A 15,177-nucleotide genomic window follows, 5' to 3' on the forward strand; every position below is an offset into this window, starting at 1 on the left:
CTTGGAGGCTGATCAATAGAAATCATCTAATCTGAAAATGATATTGAAAATAATTAACAGCGCCGTGGTGACTTGTGAGATGATACCAAGAGTTCTACGTGTGTATAACGAGCGTCCTGGAGGGAGAGGAAAAAGAGGAAGGAACAGGAGAAAGTGGTTTGAAGAAATAATTTCCAAATTTGATGAAAAACCTTAACTTAGGTGTCCTAGATTTCCAGTAAAGCCCCAGCAGGGTAAATGCAAAGAAAAATCACACCTAATCCCGTCATAGCCAAACTGCTGGCCGCCAAAGAAAAAGAGAAAATGTGTTCAGATGATCAGGGAGTCACCGGCCGGCTCCACAGGTGAAGGATCTGGCGTTGTCTCTGCTGCGGCACGACTTTGATCCCTGGCGCAGAACCTCTCCCGTGCTGTGGGTATGGCCAAAATACGTAAGTAAAATACAAGTGACCCGAAGAAAAGTGACTCAGAAAGGATGAGGACCGAGCGATGGCTGAGTCTCATCCGACGCGGTGGACGCCAGAAGAGGGTAGAACAACGTCGCCAAGGTGCTGAAAGGGGACGAAAAATCTCAGAAGTCTCTCCTCAGGCAAAAGTGCCTCTGAGGATGTAAGCAAAATAGGTTTCAGGTAAAAGAAGAGTGAGAGGGGAGTTCCCGTTGTAGCTCAGGTTAAGGAGCCAGTGTTGTCTCCGTGAGGATGTGGGCTCGATCCCTGGCCCAGTGCATATGCAACCTACACCACAGCTTGCGGCAACCCACTACGCAAGGCCAGGGATTGAACCCACATCCTCACAGGCACCATGTCGGGCTCTGAATCCGCTGAGCTGCAACAGAAACCCCTACCCCCATTTTTAATGGGATAGTAGTCATATGAACTAAAGGGGGAAAAACTCATCAATAGGCAGAGGCTACTCTGAAGCTGGAATTAGTAGACAAGTACTTCAAAATTGCTATTTTATATATATACTCAAAGACTTAAAGGAAACAGATAAAACGAGCAAACAGATGGAGAATCTCGACAGAGAAATGGAAATTAGTGGGTTGAGGATCTGGGGGTGCCCTGGCTGTGGCATAGAAGGCAGCTGCAGCTCCAGTTCACCCTCGGGCCTAGGAACTTCCAGATGCTGCAGGTGTGACCATAAAAAGAGAAGACGAAGAAGAAGAAGAGCAAGAGAATTTACCTTCGGCATACCTGATGCATAAGAAATGCTCATGGCAGTTCCTCGGTCGGAAGAAAAATGATACCGAACAACTTAGATGTTTAAGAAGGGATGAAGAAAACTCGAAAGGGTAAATAATATGGATGATATAAAGGACTTTTTTCGTAATTAAAAGGTACCCACATATACACACAACATTGCGTCGTGTATATATAATTCATATGACTACTATCCCATTAAAAATGGGGGTAGGGGTTTCTGTTGCAGCTCAGCGGATTCAGAGCCCGACATGGTGCCTGTGAGGATGTGGGTTCAATCCCTGGCCTTGCGTAGTGGGTTGCTGCAAGCTGTGGTGTAGGTTGCATACGCAGCTGCAGCTCAGGCCCAGTGTTGCGGTGGATGTGGTGTAGGCTTGCAACTGCAGCTCCCTTTCGACCCCTAGGTCAAGAACTTCCATATGCCACAGGTACAGCCCTAAAAAGAAGAAAATATAGGAGTTCCCGTCGTGGCGCAGTGGTTAACGAATCCGACTAGGAACATGAGGTTGCGGGTTCGGTCCCTGCCCTTGCTCAGTGGGTTAACGATCCGGCGTTGCCGTGGGCTGTGGTGTAGGTTGCAGACGCGGCTCGGATCCTGCGTTGCTGTGGCTCTGGTATAGACTGGTGGCTACAGCTCCGATTCAACCCCTAGCCTGGGAACCTCCATATGCCGCGGGAGCGGCCCAAGAAATAGCAACAACAACAACAACAACAACAAAAAGACAAAAAAAAAGACAAAAAAAAAAGAAGAATATATATATATATATATATATATATATATATATATATATATATGTAAGAGCTTCAAAATACGTGAAATAAAAATTGACAGAAATGGACAGATCCACTGTTGTGGTTTGAGATTTTAATACCTTAGTCTCAACTGTTGATAGAACAATGAGATAAAAATAAACCAACAGCAAACCAGTAAAGACGTAAGAAGATCTCAAACACACTATTAACCACCTTGACCTAATTGACGTTTTGGACCCTGCACCCAGTTTCAGAACACGCCTTCTTTTCACCAAGATAGACCTCCTGCTGGGCCATCCGGCAGGTCTCCCTACATTTAACAGGACTGCAGCCATACCAGGAAAACAAAAGACTTAGACTAAGTATGTTTCAGAAATAAACAGCAGAGGAAGGATAACAATGACTCTTTCGCAATTAAAGCACTTCTAAGTAATCCGTGGGTAAAAGAAGAAACCAGGAGTTCCTGCTGTGGCACACAGGGTTAAAGATCCAGCATTGCCTCAGCTGTGGCCCAGGTGGCATTGCAGCCCAGATGCATTCCCAAGCCTGGGAACTTCCATATGTCTCGGGTGCGGCCAAAAAAAAAGAAGAAGAAAACGCAGAGGGAAATAGAAAATATCTTGAATTAAGAGAAAATGAAAACCACAGTGTGTCAAAGTTTGACTGGCACCTAAAGCGGTGCCAAAGGAGGTGTGTCTCTGAAACCCTTTGAAAAGGGATGTTCGGCATTCAGTGCTTCCAGCCCTCTGGTTAGGACCGATCTTTCTCTTGCCCTGTGCTCGGTATATTTGCCTCGATAGCAGTAGCAACTGTTGGACGCACCCCTCTGCTCACCTATCGGTCCCTTCCTTTCTAAACCTTAAGAGCCCTTTAAGGACAAGTGCTGCTGTTGCTGGCACTGTTTTGTCTCTCATTTCTAGTACAATGCATGACACTTTGTGGGGTCTCTGTGAGCTCTGCACGGAAGCTCGCGAGTGGAGCGGATGCGCCCGAGCGCCGGGCGAGGGTTCACAGACTGAGCATCCGCAGCCCCACCTTAGAGCTGAGAAAGCAGCCGCCCGGCCGGGGTCGGTGGAGCCAGCGACCAACCCACGTTCCCGTTGGTCCTCAGACATTTTCCTTCCAGCCCTGAGGTGCTGACAGAAACCTCACCGGGGGTGGTGAGACCCGTCTTCCAGCCGGAGGGCAGGATTTATTCCCGAGTCAAACGGGAAGCCTCAACCGGCTGTCAAAAGCATTGAGTCGTCTGTGGGCTCTGCAGGTTGGACCAGGGGGCCCTTCCACAAAGGCCCTGGGAGGACAGGGCCGACGGCTCTCCTGCCGGGGGGCCCCCCGCCTTTCCCAGAGCCCACTCAGTCTGCAGAAAGTGCTGGAACTTGAGGCCTCAGGCGCGGCCCCACGGGGAGGGGGCGGGGGCCCTGCACCACGAGAGCCTCTCGTTTCTCTATTTTCTACCTCGGTTTCAGTTCTTAACTGGCGTTTGTTTCCCCTTTGTCTCTGGTTCATCTTCCTTTTCCTGTTTGGCTCTAAGCAGAGCCTCAGCGTCACGTCGCTGCCTCCCCGGGGTCCGTGGCCCTCTGGTCAGCGGGCCCAGTGGGATCCACGACCCACCGCCTCGCTGCTCCGTGCCGCAGCCACGCAGCCATGGCCACCGTGTGAGTATGGGGACCAGGGGACAGGGGCGTCCGGAGGAGACCTGGAGCCGTGATAGCAGAGAGCCGAAGGCCCTGGAAACCCTCCCAGACCCGCAGGTTGCACGCATGGGGAGACCAGCTGTCACACCGCAGGTCGTGCGGAGCCCGCGCGCGCTCATCTGCGGGTCTGGCCGCCACACCGGCCCGGGTCCCTCGATGGCTGTTGTCTTTAGGCACTTTGTGTGCGTTTGGAAAGCGCCGCCTCAGAAGTCCAGGTGGCGGAGGGGGCTCTGAACCATGTGAGGGGGTTGGCATTCGGCTCAGAGGTGCTCCGATGGGTCCTGGGTTCTCCTCTGGGAATGGCCTGAAGACACTCGAGCGGTTTTCTCTCAATACTGGGCAGGAGGGAAGAAGTGGGGTACGCTTTGTAGTGGAAACTTCATGGGCCGTAACAGCAGGACCCCAAACGTCTGCTTTAGACACCTGTGGCTGACTTTGGGCCACCGGTCACTTAGACTGTTGTGGTTTCACGTGCATGTGGGCACCAGCCTGTTTGCGTCCTGCACATGTAACTTCTAAAAGTGAGATTGCGTTTTAGACATGCCTCTCCCTGCCCTGCAGCTCCATGAAAGACAATGGGCCACAGAGCAGGCTTTCATCCCCTGGAATCGGGGGCATTTGCCTGGTCCACTCCTTGCAGCTTTGCGTCTTAGCACAGAATTGTCATCCTGCTCCTTAAAGTTACTTCCCAGTTCCCACACTGCAGTTTGACCCATTCCCTTATCTGATGCTTCCAGCCTTGTTGGGTGGGTCAGCTCAGGGAGGGGATACTGGTGTCCTGTGGAGGAGGAGGCCTGGCCTCTGACGGGCCATGGCGCTTGCTCAGGGTTGCTTAGGAGGAGAAGCTTCCAGGACATGGGCCAGGCTCTCTGGGAGTGCCTTGCAATGCCTTGTGAAAGTGGATGGTGCGGGGAGTAGGGCTGGTGCCATGCTCCTGGTCAGCGGGGGAGCTCTGGGGAGGGCAGTGCTCCCGCCTCAGAGCGCAGCCTTGGCCAGGTGCTGGAGTCACTGCCTCCAGGCCCAGCGCTCATAGAGCCAGGGCAGGTGCTGTGTTTACAGTTGGCTCTGTTCCTGCTCCCTTGCGGCCATGTTTCCCATCATTTTAGTCATTTTCCTTGAGCCTTAGAAGGTTTGTGGGTGGAGCTGTGGAAAACAAGACTTTCCATTTCAAAGGCCTGTTACCTTCCAAAGTGGGCAGGAACCAGTCATCTTCAGCTGAAAGTTACACCATGAAAAGCACAGTGTATCCTGTCAGCTGCCATTGCAGAAAATACCGTCAGAAGTAAGTGAGGAGGAAGCAAAGCAGGTGTCAAAAATCCTTGAATTAAAAGTGTGGAAATCTTGGAGAGCCCATTGTGGCTCAGTGGTTGGCGACCCCGACTCGCATCCATGAGGACACGGGTTCGATCCCTGGCCTCGCTCAGTGGGTTAAGGATCTGGTGTTGCCGTGATCTGTGGTATAGGTTGCATACGCAGCTTGGATCCCACGTTGCTGTGGCTCTGGAGTAGGCGGTCGGCTACAGCTCCGATTCGACCCCTGGCCTGGGAACCTCCGTATGCCACGGGTACGGCCCTAAAAAGACAAGAAAGACAAAAAAGAAAAAAGAAAAGGTATAGAAATCCTAGGCGTTTCCATATTGAAAGCAGCTGAGAGCCCATCCAGCGTGGACTGTGTAGGTTAGTGGTGCCTTAGGCATCGCACCCGCCACTTCAACCAAATTTACTCTCTTTTATCTTTTTTAAGCAGTCCTCAATATTTCTTTGAGGAAAAAAATTGTATTTTGCTGGTGATAATTTTGAAATCTGAAAATGATTTTTTTTAGTCCAGCTCTGGGGCACCCAGGTCGGGCCGTCGAGGCAGCGTTTGTCTTGAGCGAGTTGGCCCCGTCCAGCCACTGCGAAGCCGCCCTGCACAGCCGCTGTAAGGCCCGCAGCGTTTGCTTGGGCACATGCTTGCCCGGCTGAGCTGGAACAGCTGGATTCCTCAGTCGCCGTGGCGCCTGAGCCAGCGGGGTCCCCAAAGGCCTCAGGGTCCCCAAAGGCCTCGGCGCCCTGAGAGCACGTCAGCCCATCCTGGCCAGCCATCCGCCAGGAACTGCGTTCTGAGCGCCAGCGCGTACGGTGCACCCTCTCCGTGTGCTTGAAGGAGCGAGTGTTGCGTTTACTGTTCCCATTTCCCAGAGGAAGAAGCCCAGGCAGAGGCGGGAGGGAGACCCAGGAGGGAGCGCGGGTCCCCCAACGCAGACGCCCTTACACGGCGCTGGATAGGCCTCTGCTCGGAGCCGCAGCGAGCGGGAAGACGGCACTCCTGGAAACAGAGGGCCGCGGGTCCTGAGTCCCACGCAGTATAGACCATGGCGAGTGTAGACATGAAGAGCACCCCGAGTCGAGAAGGGGGGCTGTCAGGAAAGACTTCGGGGGATGTGGGACCTCAGGTGCACTCCGAAGGACAGGGGTGAGTTTAAGAGGAACCAAGAGGGACGAGACAGGCGTCCTGAAATTGTCCTGGGGCAGGGCGCGCCTTCTGCGAGTTGGAACAGAGACGCGAAAAGACAAAAAGACAACTAGACGAGCCGAGATGGGACCCGGCCGGTGAGTTCAGAGGTCAGGAGGCAGAAGAGACAAGAGTAAGGAGAGGGAGGGAGCTGGGCAGAGAAGCAGCCCGGCCTCCTCACAGCCCGCCCGGAGCCCAGGCGGACAGTGGGTCCTCTTTGCTGTGTGGCAGGAAGCCTTAGGAGGCCGTCGCACGAGGGAAAAGGGGTCTGGTAGGGGTTTAAGAAAATCGCTCTGGCCACTGAATGGATGCCCGTCTATAGGGCGGCTGGAATGGAGGCAAGGAGACTCCAGGGAGGCTCCTGGGGTCACGCAGGGTGAGAGGCAGCCGTGCAGGGGAGAGGAGCCGTCGGTGCAGGCGGCGCGCAGCCGCACTCGGGAGGTGCAGTGCAGGCGCAGCCTCCAGGACTGCCTGATGGATCCGGGGCAGGTGTGAAGGAGGGAAGCGAATCCAGCCTGACCCAGGCCGACGCGGGCAAAGCTGGCTACTCTTAAGCTGGTGTGCTGGCTGGGGTCACGGGGGCTTTGACTCCGTGCAGAATAGGTTCCCAGGGAGTGCTGGCTGAACGCGACTGAACTGAGCAGGAACAAGCGGGTCCCAGCGCAGCAGGAAAAGCCGTGTGCGCGGGCAGTGTGTCAGGCCCTCCTGTCACAGCCAGGCCATGGCAGTCCCCCGTCCCCTCTTGTCCATGCTGCGTGTGCTTCGTTGGTTGTTTTTCTCAAGCACTTGTCACCTTCTAACGTATTATATGACGTGTTATCTGGCGTCTGTCTCCACCAGAATGTAAACTCAAAAGCAGGAATTTTTGTCTGTTTTGCTCAATATGTGTCTTCAGTGTCGAAAGTCGTGCCTGGCAATCCATATTTTTGTTTGTTTGTTTTTTGTCGGTGTTTTTTTTCTAGGGCTGCATCTGTGGCACATGGAGGTTCTCAGGCTAGGGGTCGAATCAGAGCTGTAGTCACTGGCCTACGGCCTATGCCAGAGCCACAGCAACTCGGGATCCAAGCCGCAGCTGCGACCTACACCACAGCTCACAGCAACGCCGGATCCCTAACCCACTGAGCGAGGCCAGGGATCCAGCCCGCAACGTTATGGTTCCTAGTGGATTCATTAACCACTGAGCCACGACGGGAACTCCCAACACACATTTACTAAATTGCTGGATTTAGTCACCTGCTCCTGGTTGTGCTGGTGGAGCTGGCTGGCTACCGAAGCTGCTACCAGGGAGCTTCCTCCTGAGGCGTGTTGGAGGAGAGGCCGGGCGGGGGACCTTCAGCTCGCTCTCAGGTAGTGCTGAAGCCCATACAGTCTAGCGGGCCGCCTGGGCACCGGGCTTAGCACTTGCTCCACACGTGGAGCACAAAGACGTAGGGTCTGCCCGGCCCGGCCCGGCCCCGAGGCCACACCTTTGCCCCTGGGCCGGGTTTGGAAGGCCACCTCTCAGGGCAGCTGTGACCTCGGTTTCCTGTGACGTCCCCCCCACCCCGAGAGTCGGAGTTCAGGGAGCTCACGACCGAAGCAGCCCTCAGAGCCCCAGTTGGCCGTTTCGCCCCCAGGACGTGTGGCCAGGTCACTCGGAGAGCATCTTGGGACTTCCCTGTCTTCTGTTCGAAGAATTGAGGGCGTCTGCTGTTGAGAGACGGTCCCGTAACGATTTGAGGTTACCCCCGGAGAGTGTGTCGTGTCCCCTGGTGTTGCTGAGAGCCGGTCTAGACCAGTGACTTCACTTAATACCTGAACCCGTAAGAGATAAATACCATTCCTTTGTGAGCAGCCCGTGCCACGCGTTGTGCTCCTTCCCGGCTCTGCCGTGCGGTGTGCTCCGCCCTGGTCCTCCGCGGCGGGGGCTCTCTTTCCCGTCTCTCTGACATCACGGGGGCGGCCAGGTCACTTGTGTTTTCGGAAGCTAAGCTTCCTCTAGCCTCTCGAGGGAACTTGCCCCAAATTGCAGTCAGAATCAAGGCCTCCTCTCTGCTGTTCTCTGCAGCCTCCGATTCCCACCGTTAAGCCCTAACAGCCCTCCTGTGTCACCCAGGCTGCCCTCGTCAGTCAGCTGTTCACGCTCCCCTTCCAGGCTGCAGCGCTCCAAGGGCAGGATCTGCGTCCGCCCCCGTGCCCGGAATGGCACACACTTGCTCGCGTGCAAAGCGGGGCCGGACTGCCCAGCTCATGATCAGGGGGTCAGCCAGGCCTCAGCTGGCTCTCCCTCCCAGGCTGTAAGGTGATGTGCCTACCGCCCCAGCCCCTGGGCCAGCCAGCTCGCTACTGCTGTCCCAAGGCTGTGTGGAGACCCCATCCACTTCCACGAGTGATGAGCGTCACAGGCCCTGGGGACACAGGCGTGTGTCGGAACTGGTAAACGTGTCCGCGTGGCCTGTCGATGGCTTCCCGAGCCAAGGCTGCGTCGTTGGCCTCCAAGGAAAGCGTGGGAAGGGCTTGAGACAGGTTCGGTCTAAGAATGTCAAACGCTCTCAACAGCTGGCTGGAGCGTTTGTTCAGATTCCACTCGACTTGACGGAAGTGGAGCCAGCCGTCCAGGCATCAGGGACGGTGGCATCGTAGTGGAGAAAAGGCAGGCGTGTGGCCGTCTGACCCTCCCAGACAACTCGGAGGGAAGAAAAGAGGTTTGGGCTTCACACTGAGTTTATTCTTCATTTACCCAAAGCCTTTCTGTAACTCTAACACTCACAGAAAGAGGGCTTAACCGTCGCCGTCTGAGATTGTGCGTGTTAAGGGTGCAGATCTAAGTCATTGTTTTCGTTGCTCTAACACAGCAGTTCTCAGAATGGGATCTTAGGGCTCTGTGAGTCAAAACCGTATTTGTATTAATATTGAGACATTGTCTGCCTTTTTCACTCTCATCTCATGAGTGCACAGTAGAATTTTCCAGAGGCTACCTGGCCTGTGTTGACATTGTCACCGTGACAGCTAAGGAAATGTGTGCTCATTTTTAAAAATTCTGAGTTTTAATTTCAAAGAAGATAAACATAAATAGACTTCACCTACATGAACAGAAGCTTTTGGCATCCTCCCTAACTTACATGGGTATCAAGGGGTCCTGAGTCCAAAGCTGAGAACCACCTCTGTGAAACACTCAGTTACGTGACTGTTCTACACAGCAGGTGGGGCTAGACTGGGTCAGCACCCAGATCAGGGCGGCCTCCCTGGGAGAGGGGACGGCGCTGGGCTGCAGGGGCTTCTGGAGCTAAACAGCTGCTGAGGCCACCTCCCATTTCCTGGACGGAGGGGTGGCGTCGTGGGGACCTGCTTCTCACAGGCGTGAGGTGTTTCAGAATAAACACATGAAGCTCGGAACATAACACTAAGCCTGCTCCGGGCCTGTTGCCATTAAGAGGAAGGTCACCCTGCAGGCGGGTCACTCACTACCCGGGGGGATGGGCCCAGGAGGTCTGGCCGTGGCTCCCTGGTCAAGTTCGTGCGCAGAGTAGGCGGTGAACGTCCTTCCTGGTGTGAAGTGTGTGAGGCATGGGCGCCCGCGGCCCCCCAGACGGGCGCTTCCTGTTTACTCTCTTCACTCGGAATCGAGTCACCAGGAAGCATCCAGGACGGGGCGGCCCACGAGACCGCCGGCCTGAACTCCTCACACACACAAAAAGTCAGCATCAATGAAAAACAGGAGAAAAAAAAAAAAAAAGGCCTAACACTCTAGCTTAAAAGAGTAAGTAAGCAGCCAGCCAGAACAAACGTAATGCATGGGTGGTCCCTGGATCCATAAAAAAATCAAAGCATTTGGGGGAGATGTGGGTAACTTTACTATGGGCTCCGTATTAGGTTTATTAGTAAACTACTACCTTTCTGAAATGGAATACCGGTATTTAAGGTATATAATGGAATGTCTTTATTTTAAAGACATGTAAACTAAAAACCTTAGGATTGGTGTATCACGACATCTCCAGCTTTCAGATGGTTCAGGAAAAAAAGGCATAAGGAAGAGAAGTCACACGTGGTAACCATGCTTTACCCGGAAGCAGAAAAGCCCTTGTATCGTGTAGCAGAAGGTGGGGTCTGCAGGCCGGCCCCGCGTGAGCCACAGGATGCTGGGAGACGTGTCCCCTTTACTCAGCCTGACCTCACAGGTGAAGGTACTTCCAGGTAGTTCTCAGCTCTGACAGGCCGTGACTCCGTCTCTGTTGCTCAGTCACTGCCCAGGCCGTGGTGCCCTCATGCACAGCGTGGTGCCCTGGCTCCCCTGGACTGTGGGCCTTGAGGAGCAACGGATGGTCCAGACTGAGGGCTGGGGACACTGTGCGCCGGCCTGAGCTGCTCCCTCTGTGCTGTGTGCTCTGCACCCGGCCCGGGGCGCAGCAGGCTGTTGCCCCCGAGGCCCGAGACCACCCCCTCTCTTCAGCAGGCCGTCCAGTTTCTGAGGATATACCTGTACACAGTGTGTTCTCAGCAAAGGGGGGCCTCCTTGGTGTGTTCGTTAAGTCAGTGCTGGAAAAGCAGGTCCCCTCCCTCACTCCCACCCCGAAGAGTTCTTGAAGGCCGAGGAACACGGTACCTGGCAGATCAGGCACACCCAGAAGCACCGTTCATGCAAAGACATTCAGACATTCGTTGAGGAGTTCCCGCTGTGGCACTCTGGGTAAAGAATCCAGCTGCGGCAGGTGAGGAAGAGTGCACTCCAGGGGACCCTCCAGGGCTGACCCTCCCGCAGAGCGGGGCAGGCCCTTTCCTGGGGCCCTGGGCCCAGGCCAGTCGGGGAACGAAATGCACCTTCAGAGGCAGCAGCTGGCCGCGTGGGCCCTCGCTGCGCAGCAGGCCCACCGTCCAGCGGGCCGGGAAGCCCAGAAGCGGCTGGTAACCGCTGCCGCCGCCCCCGCCACCATGGGCAGCCGCGCCCTCGGGGAGAGGGAGTGAGCTGTAAATGGAGCGCCCCCGCGGGCAGCTGACCCCGTGCACTTCTGCAGAGTCGGGTATTCAGCACAAAATGGGGTAGTGTCGACCGCCTGCCAGGGGGAAAGCAGGAGTCCCTGTCCCCAAGGAGCCCGCCGTCGCGCAGACGGTGAGAAGCAGGACTGAGCGCTGCGGGCAGAGGCAGAGGCGCCGCACCGTGGGAGCTGCTCCCTCTTCCCACGGGTCGACGGGCTGCGCGGTTCGCGGGGTTTCCAGCCGGCCTCTCGCGGTTGGTCCTGCCGCGCTCTGGTCCCTTTTGGGCTTCACGTCCTTTCACCATTATGTTATGAAATTATACTCTGTCCTTCAAATGTTTGTAGTAAATGCCTGGAAAAGCTCCAAAAGGTATTTGTAGATAAGACAGGGCTTCGGCGGGAGTTCTCTGGTGGTCTAAGGATTAGGATGCAGTGTTTTCACCACGACGGCCCAGGTTCAATCCCCGGTCTGGGAACTGAGCTCTCACATCAAGCCGCTGGGCACCACAGCCAAAAAGGAAAAAAGAAAGGGCTCCCTGTTGTGCACAGGAAGGGATGTGCTGTCCCTGCAAGCCAGTGACAGGCTCAGAAACCTCATTTCCGGTCACACAGGGAGCAGTGTGGGTGAGAGGCCAGTAGCTGGTAGGACACGGAACCTACTGTCAGGAATAGACGGGGAGAGGCCAAGTGACCACAGGCTGCCCTCACTGAGGGCGTGTGAAGGTTTCCTGTGAATTGGTTTTTTTGTTTGTTTGTTTTTGTCATTTATTTTAATTTTTAAATTTTTTTCAGAAGTGTGTTCACTGAATTCTTTCTCCTCTTTTTAAATTCTTTTTATTGTTATTTCCCCCAACACATTTTTTTTTCCCACTGTACAGCATGGGGACCCAGTTACACATACATGTGTACATAATTTTTTCTCCCACTGTCGTGCTGTGTTGTAAGTATGTAGACATAGTTCTCAGTGCCACACAGCAGGATCTCATTTAAATCCATCCCGTGAGAGAGAGTTTGCATCCGTTAACCCCAAGCTCCCCGTCCCTCCCACTCCCGCCCCCTCCCCCCGGGCAACCACAAGTCTATTCTCCAGTCCATGATTCTCTTTTCTGCGGAAAGGTTCATTTGTGCTGTGTATTAGATACCAGATATGAGTGATAGCATATGGTATTTGTCTTTCTCTTTCTGACTTATTTCACTCAGTATGAGAGTCTCTAGTTCCAGCCATGTTGCTGCAGATGGCATTATGTCATTCTTTTTTATGGCCGAGTAGTTTTTCATTGTGTATATACACCACATCTTCCGAATCCAGTCGTCTTTTGATGGACATTTGGGTTGTTTCCATGTCTTGGCTGTTGTGAATAGTGCTGCAGTGAACATGCGGGTGCATGTGTCTTTTTCAAGGAAAGTTTTGTCTGGATATGTGCCCAGAGTGGGATTGCTGGGTCATACGGTAGTTACATGTATAGATTTCTAAGGTACCTCCATACTGTTCTCCATAGTGGCTGTACCCTATGAATTGGTTTCATCCTCAGATGCATCTGTGCTTTCTCATGGCAAGTCTGCAAAGATCTGTGAGCAGGTTTCACAGCTGTGTGCACAATGTTTGCTTATTTTTATTTTTGTCTTTTGTCTTTTTAAGGCCGCACCCACAGCAAATGGATGTTCCCAGGCTAGGAGTCAAATTGGAGCTGCAGCTGCCGGCCTACAGCACAGCCACAGCAAGGCCAGATCCTTAACCCACTGAGCAAGGCCAGGGATCGAACCTGCAGCTTCACGGTTCTTAGTCGGATTAGTTTCCACTGTGCCACAACAGGAACTACAATAATAAATTTTAAAAGGAAGTATTTGTTTACCAAATTAACTTCCTCAAATAACTGATTGAGATAAATGAAGTGTATGAGGCCTGTGAAAATGCCTGTGGTATAGAGTTTGCCAGTTCATCCACTTAGAGATGCTGAGAAGACAGTCGAATATATGGAGCTCAGAGGCAATGTCTCGATTACATAACAATCAAAATTTTATTAAAACAACGTAGCCTAAGAAAATACCTTCATGACTGTATGTGGTGATGCATACTAACTAGACTTACAGTGGTGGTCTTTTTGCAATATATGCAAATATTCAATCATTTCTGTACACCTGCAACTGATGTAATATGTCAGTTATATCTCAAAGTAAGAAATAATAAAGTAAATAAAATGCTGACTCCTGCAAGAGAAGACAAAAATCCCAAAGGGATCATCAGACAGATCTTAACTAAACAAGTATCTTCTTGCATTTAGGTTTGGTTAGTGGTATTAGCAGAAACAGACGAGCACTATTCAAATGGGGGGGTGGGAATAGGGATTTTTGATTAACCACAAGTTCAGTTTGAACCTAACATGCTAAAAAAAAACAACAGAAAGGGAACCTGCAGCTCTGATTACAATTTAAAACCTCATGATTGATGTTTGAGCACATACCAGCGGCAGGCACAGGGGTGGGCACCTTATTGTGTCATCTCCCTAGAACAGCCCCGAAAGGTGTTGGGAGGGTGGTCCCCGGGTCAGCCCCAGCCCCCAGTGCTGTGGCTCTGCACGTGCCTGCTCTTCTTGCCTCCCCGCCTCTGCTGGCTGCTGGCCTCCCCCGCCTAGGCGCCCACATCCCCTTCCTGAGGCTGCCTGGGGTTGGGAGCGCTTCAGCTTTAAGCCCACACAGCGTTTTCTCCAGAAAGCTCCCCCCGCCCCCCCGCCCCGGCTGAGCAAGGTGTGTAAGGCTTGTCTTATTTCCTGAGTAGCTGTGAGCTCGCTGAGGGCAAGGCTCTGCAACACTGCGTGTTTTTGACTCACTGGCGCCTGTGCTTCTCAGACGGGGAGCACCGCCCCATAGTAGGACCCAGACACTGGGAGAACATGTGGCAGATGGGGACATGCCAAAGCAGAGTGACCAGGGGCGGGCATGGGGGCTTGTCAAGTGATTGAAGGATGGAAGAGCTGAGATGCTTCTTGGCTTGTCCACGGGACTGTCACAGGTGCCCAGGACACCTCTGCAGCTCCAGAGGGCAGGGAGCGAGTGCCCCGCAGAGCAGGCAGGGCTGGCTTACGGCCTTGGATGGCACTGCAACAAAACGGGCTGCTTCCGAGAGCGATCCGTGTCCCCCGTCCTCCCCACCCCCACCCCCCGCTGCCGGCAGCCCCATCCAGAGGTTGCTGTGCACATGGGGCTGCCCTAGGAGGCGCGTTGCATTGAACGGGACAGGGTGCAGGTCAGCTCCAGAGCACTCCTCACAGAGAGCCTTGGTCAGGCACCTGCTCTGGGCCAGGTTCTGGAGACAGGCTCATCCCTGCCCTCAGGGAGCCTGTGCTGTCGCAGGATATGTCACTTTGGGTCTCCCAAGAAGCAGACACCGAGCCCCTGCAGACGGTTAGACCCCAGAGATGTAGCAGATGGTCCATGAAGGTCGAGGGGCGGGAGGGCCTGAGACCACAGCCCACTGCTGACAGAGTCGGCGCCCTCCTGGAGCCAGGGTCTCCCCCAGGGAGGAGCCCCATGTGGCCCTGGCTCTGCCACCTTTAGTCCTGGGTGGGGAGCAGCCCAGAGGATGCAGCCTCGGGGCAGATGGGGTGGGCATCCGGAGAGGCTCTGCTCCCGGGATTGGCTCCTGCAGGAGTTGAAGGCACCTCCCCACAGGGATGGTCAGCCAGTTCCTCTCTGGGTCTATTCCTCCACAGTCATCTCAAGGCTTCCGTGTTCATGGCAGCAAGTGGTAGAGCTGCGACCTCAGCTCAGGTGCCTCTGACTTCAGTCTGGGTTCTGTCAACACACTGCACGGTGTCTCAGGGTCTCTCCGGGTCCTGAGAGGGTCTGGGGCCACAGCTACATGCCCAGTGTCACTGCTGCCAACAGGCATCTCAGCAGAACTGACCCAGCTTAGCCGGTACCCTGCTGTCTGGTCTGTCTACATTGCGATGGAAGCGCAGCTTGTTTGGAACCACAGTCTGCCTGGTTCTACGTACAGTTTACCTCCTTCCTACCAGGCTCTGTGAAGGTGGGGCCCCAAAGACTGGGGAGGGGGCGCTGTCCTGCTCATACTCCCTTAGAAGACA

At 54.1% G+C, this 15,177-nt stretch overlaps 1 protein-coding gene across 7 annotated transcripts in view; it reads left to right on the top strand.

Moving 5' to 3' along the window:
* The window catches only part of EVL (Enah/Vasp-like), a 144,743-nt gene that overhangs the window by 72,975 nt on the left and 56,591 nt on the right, over positions 1-15,177 (top strand). For 2 of the 7 annotated variants that reach the window (XR_002345581.1, XM_021098189.1), the window contains exon 1: positions 3,422-3,607. The exons of 4 other annotated variants lie outside the window; for them this stretch is intronic. Coding sequence is in view for 2 of the 3 variants with exons in the window: in XM_021098189.1 (XP_020953848.1) it covers positions 3,597-3,607 (11 nt within the window). In the remaining variant the exon portion in view is untranslated. 7 annotated transcript variants of the gene reach the window in all.

This window comes from Sus scrofa, chromosome 7 (genome assembly GCF_000003025.6).
Source record: "Sus scrofa isolate TJ Tabasco breed Duroc chromosome 7, Sscrofa11.1, whole genome shotgun sequence".
In the NCBI taxonomy this organism is placed as follows: Eukaryota; Metazoa; Chordata; class Mammalia; order Artiodactyla; family Suidae; genus Sus; species Sus scrofa.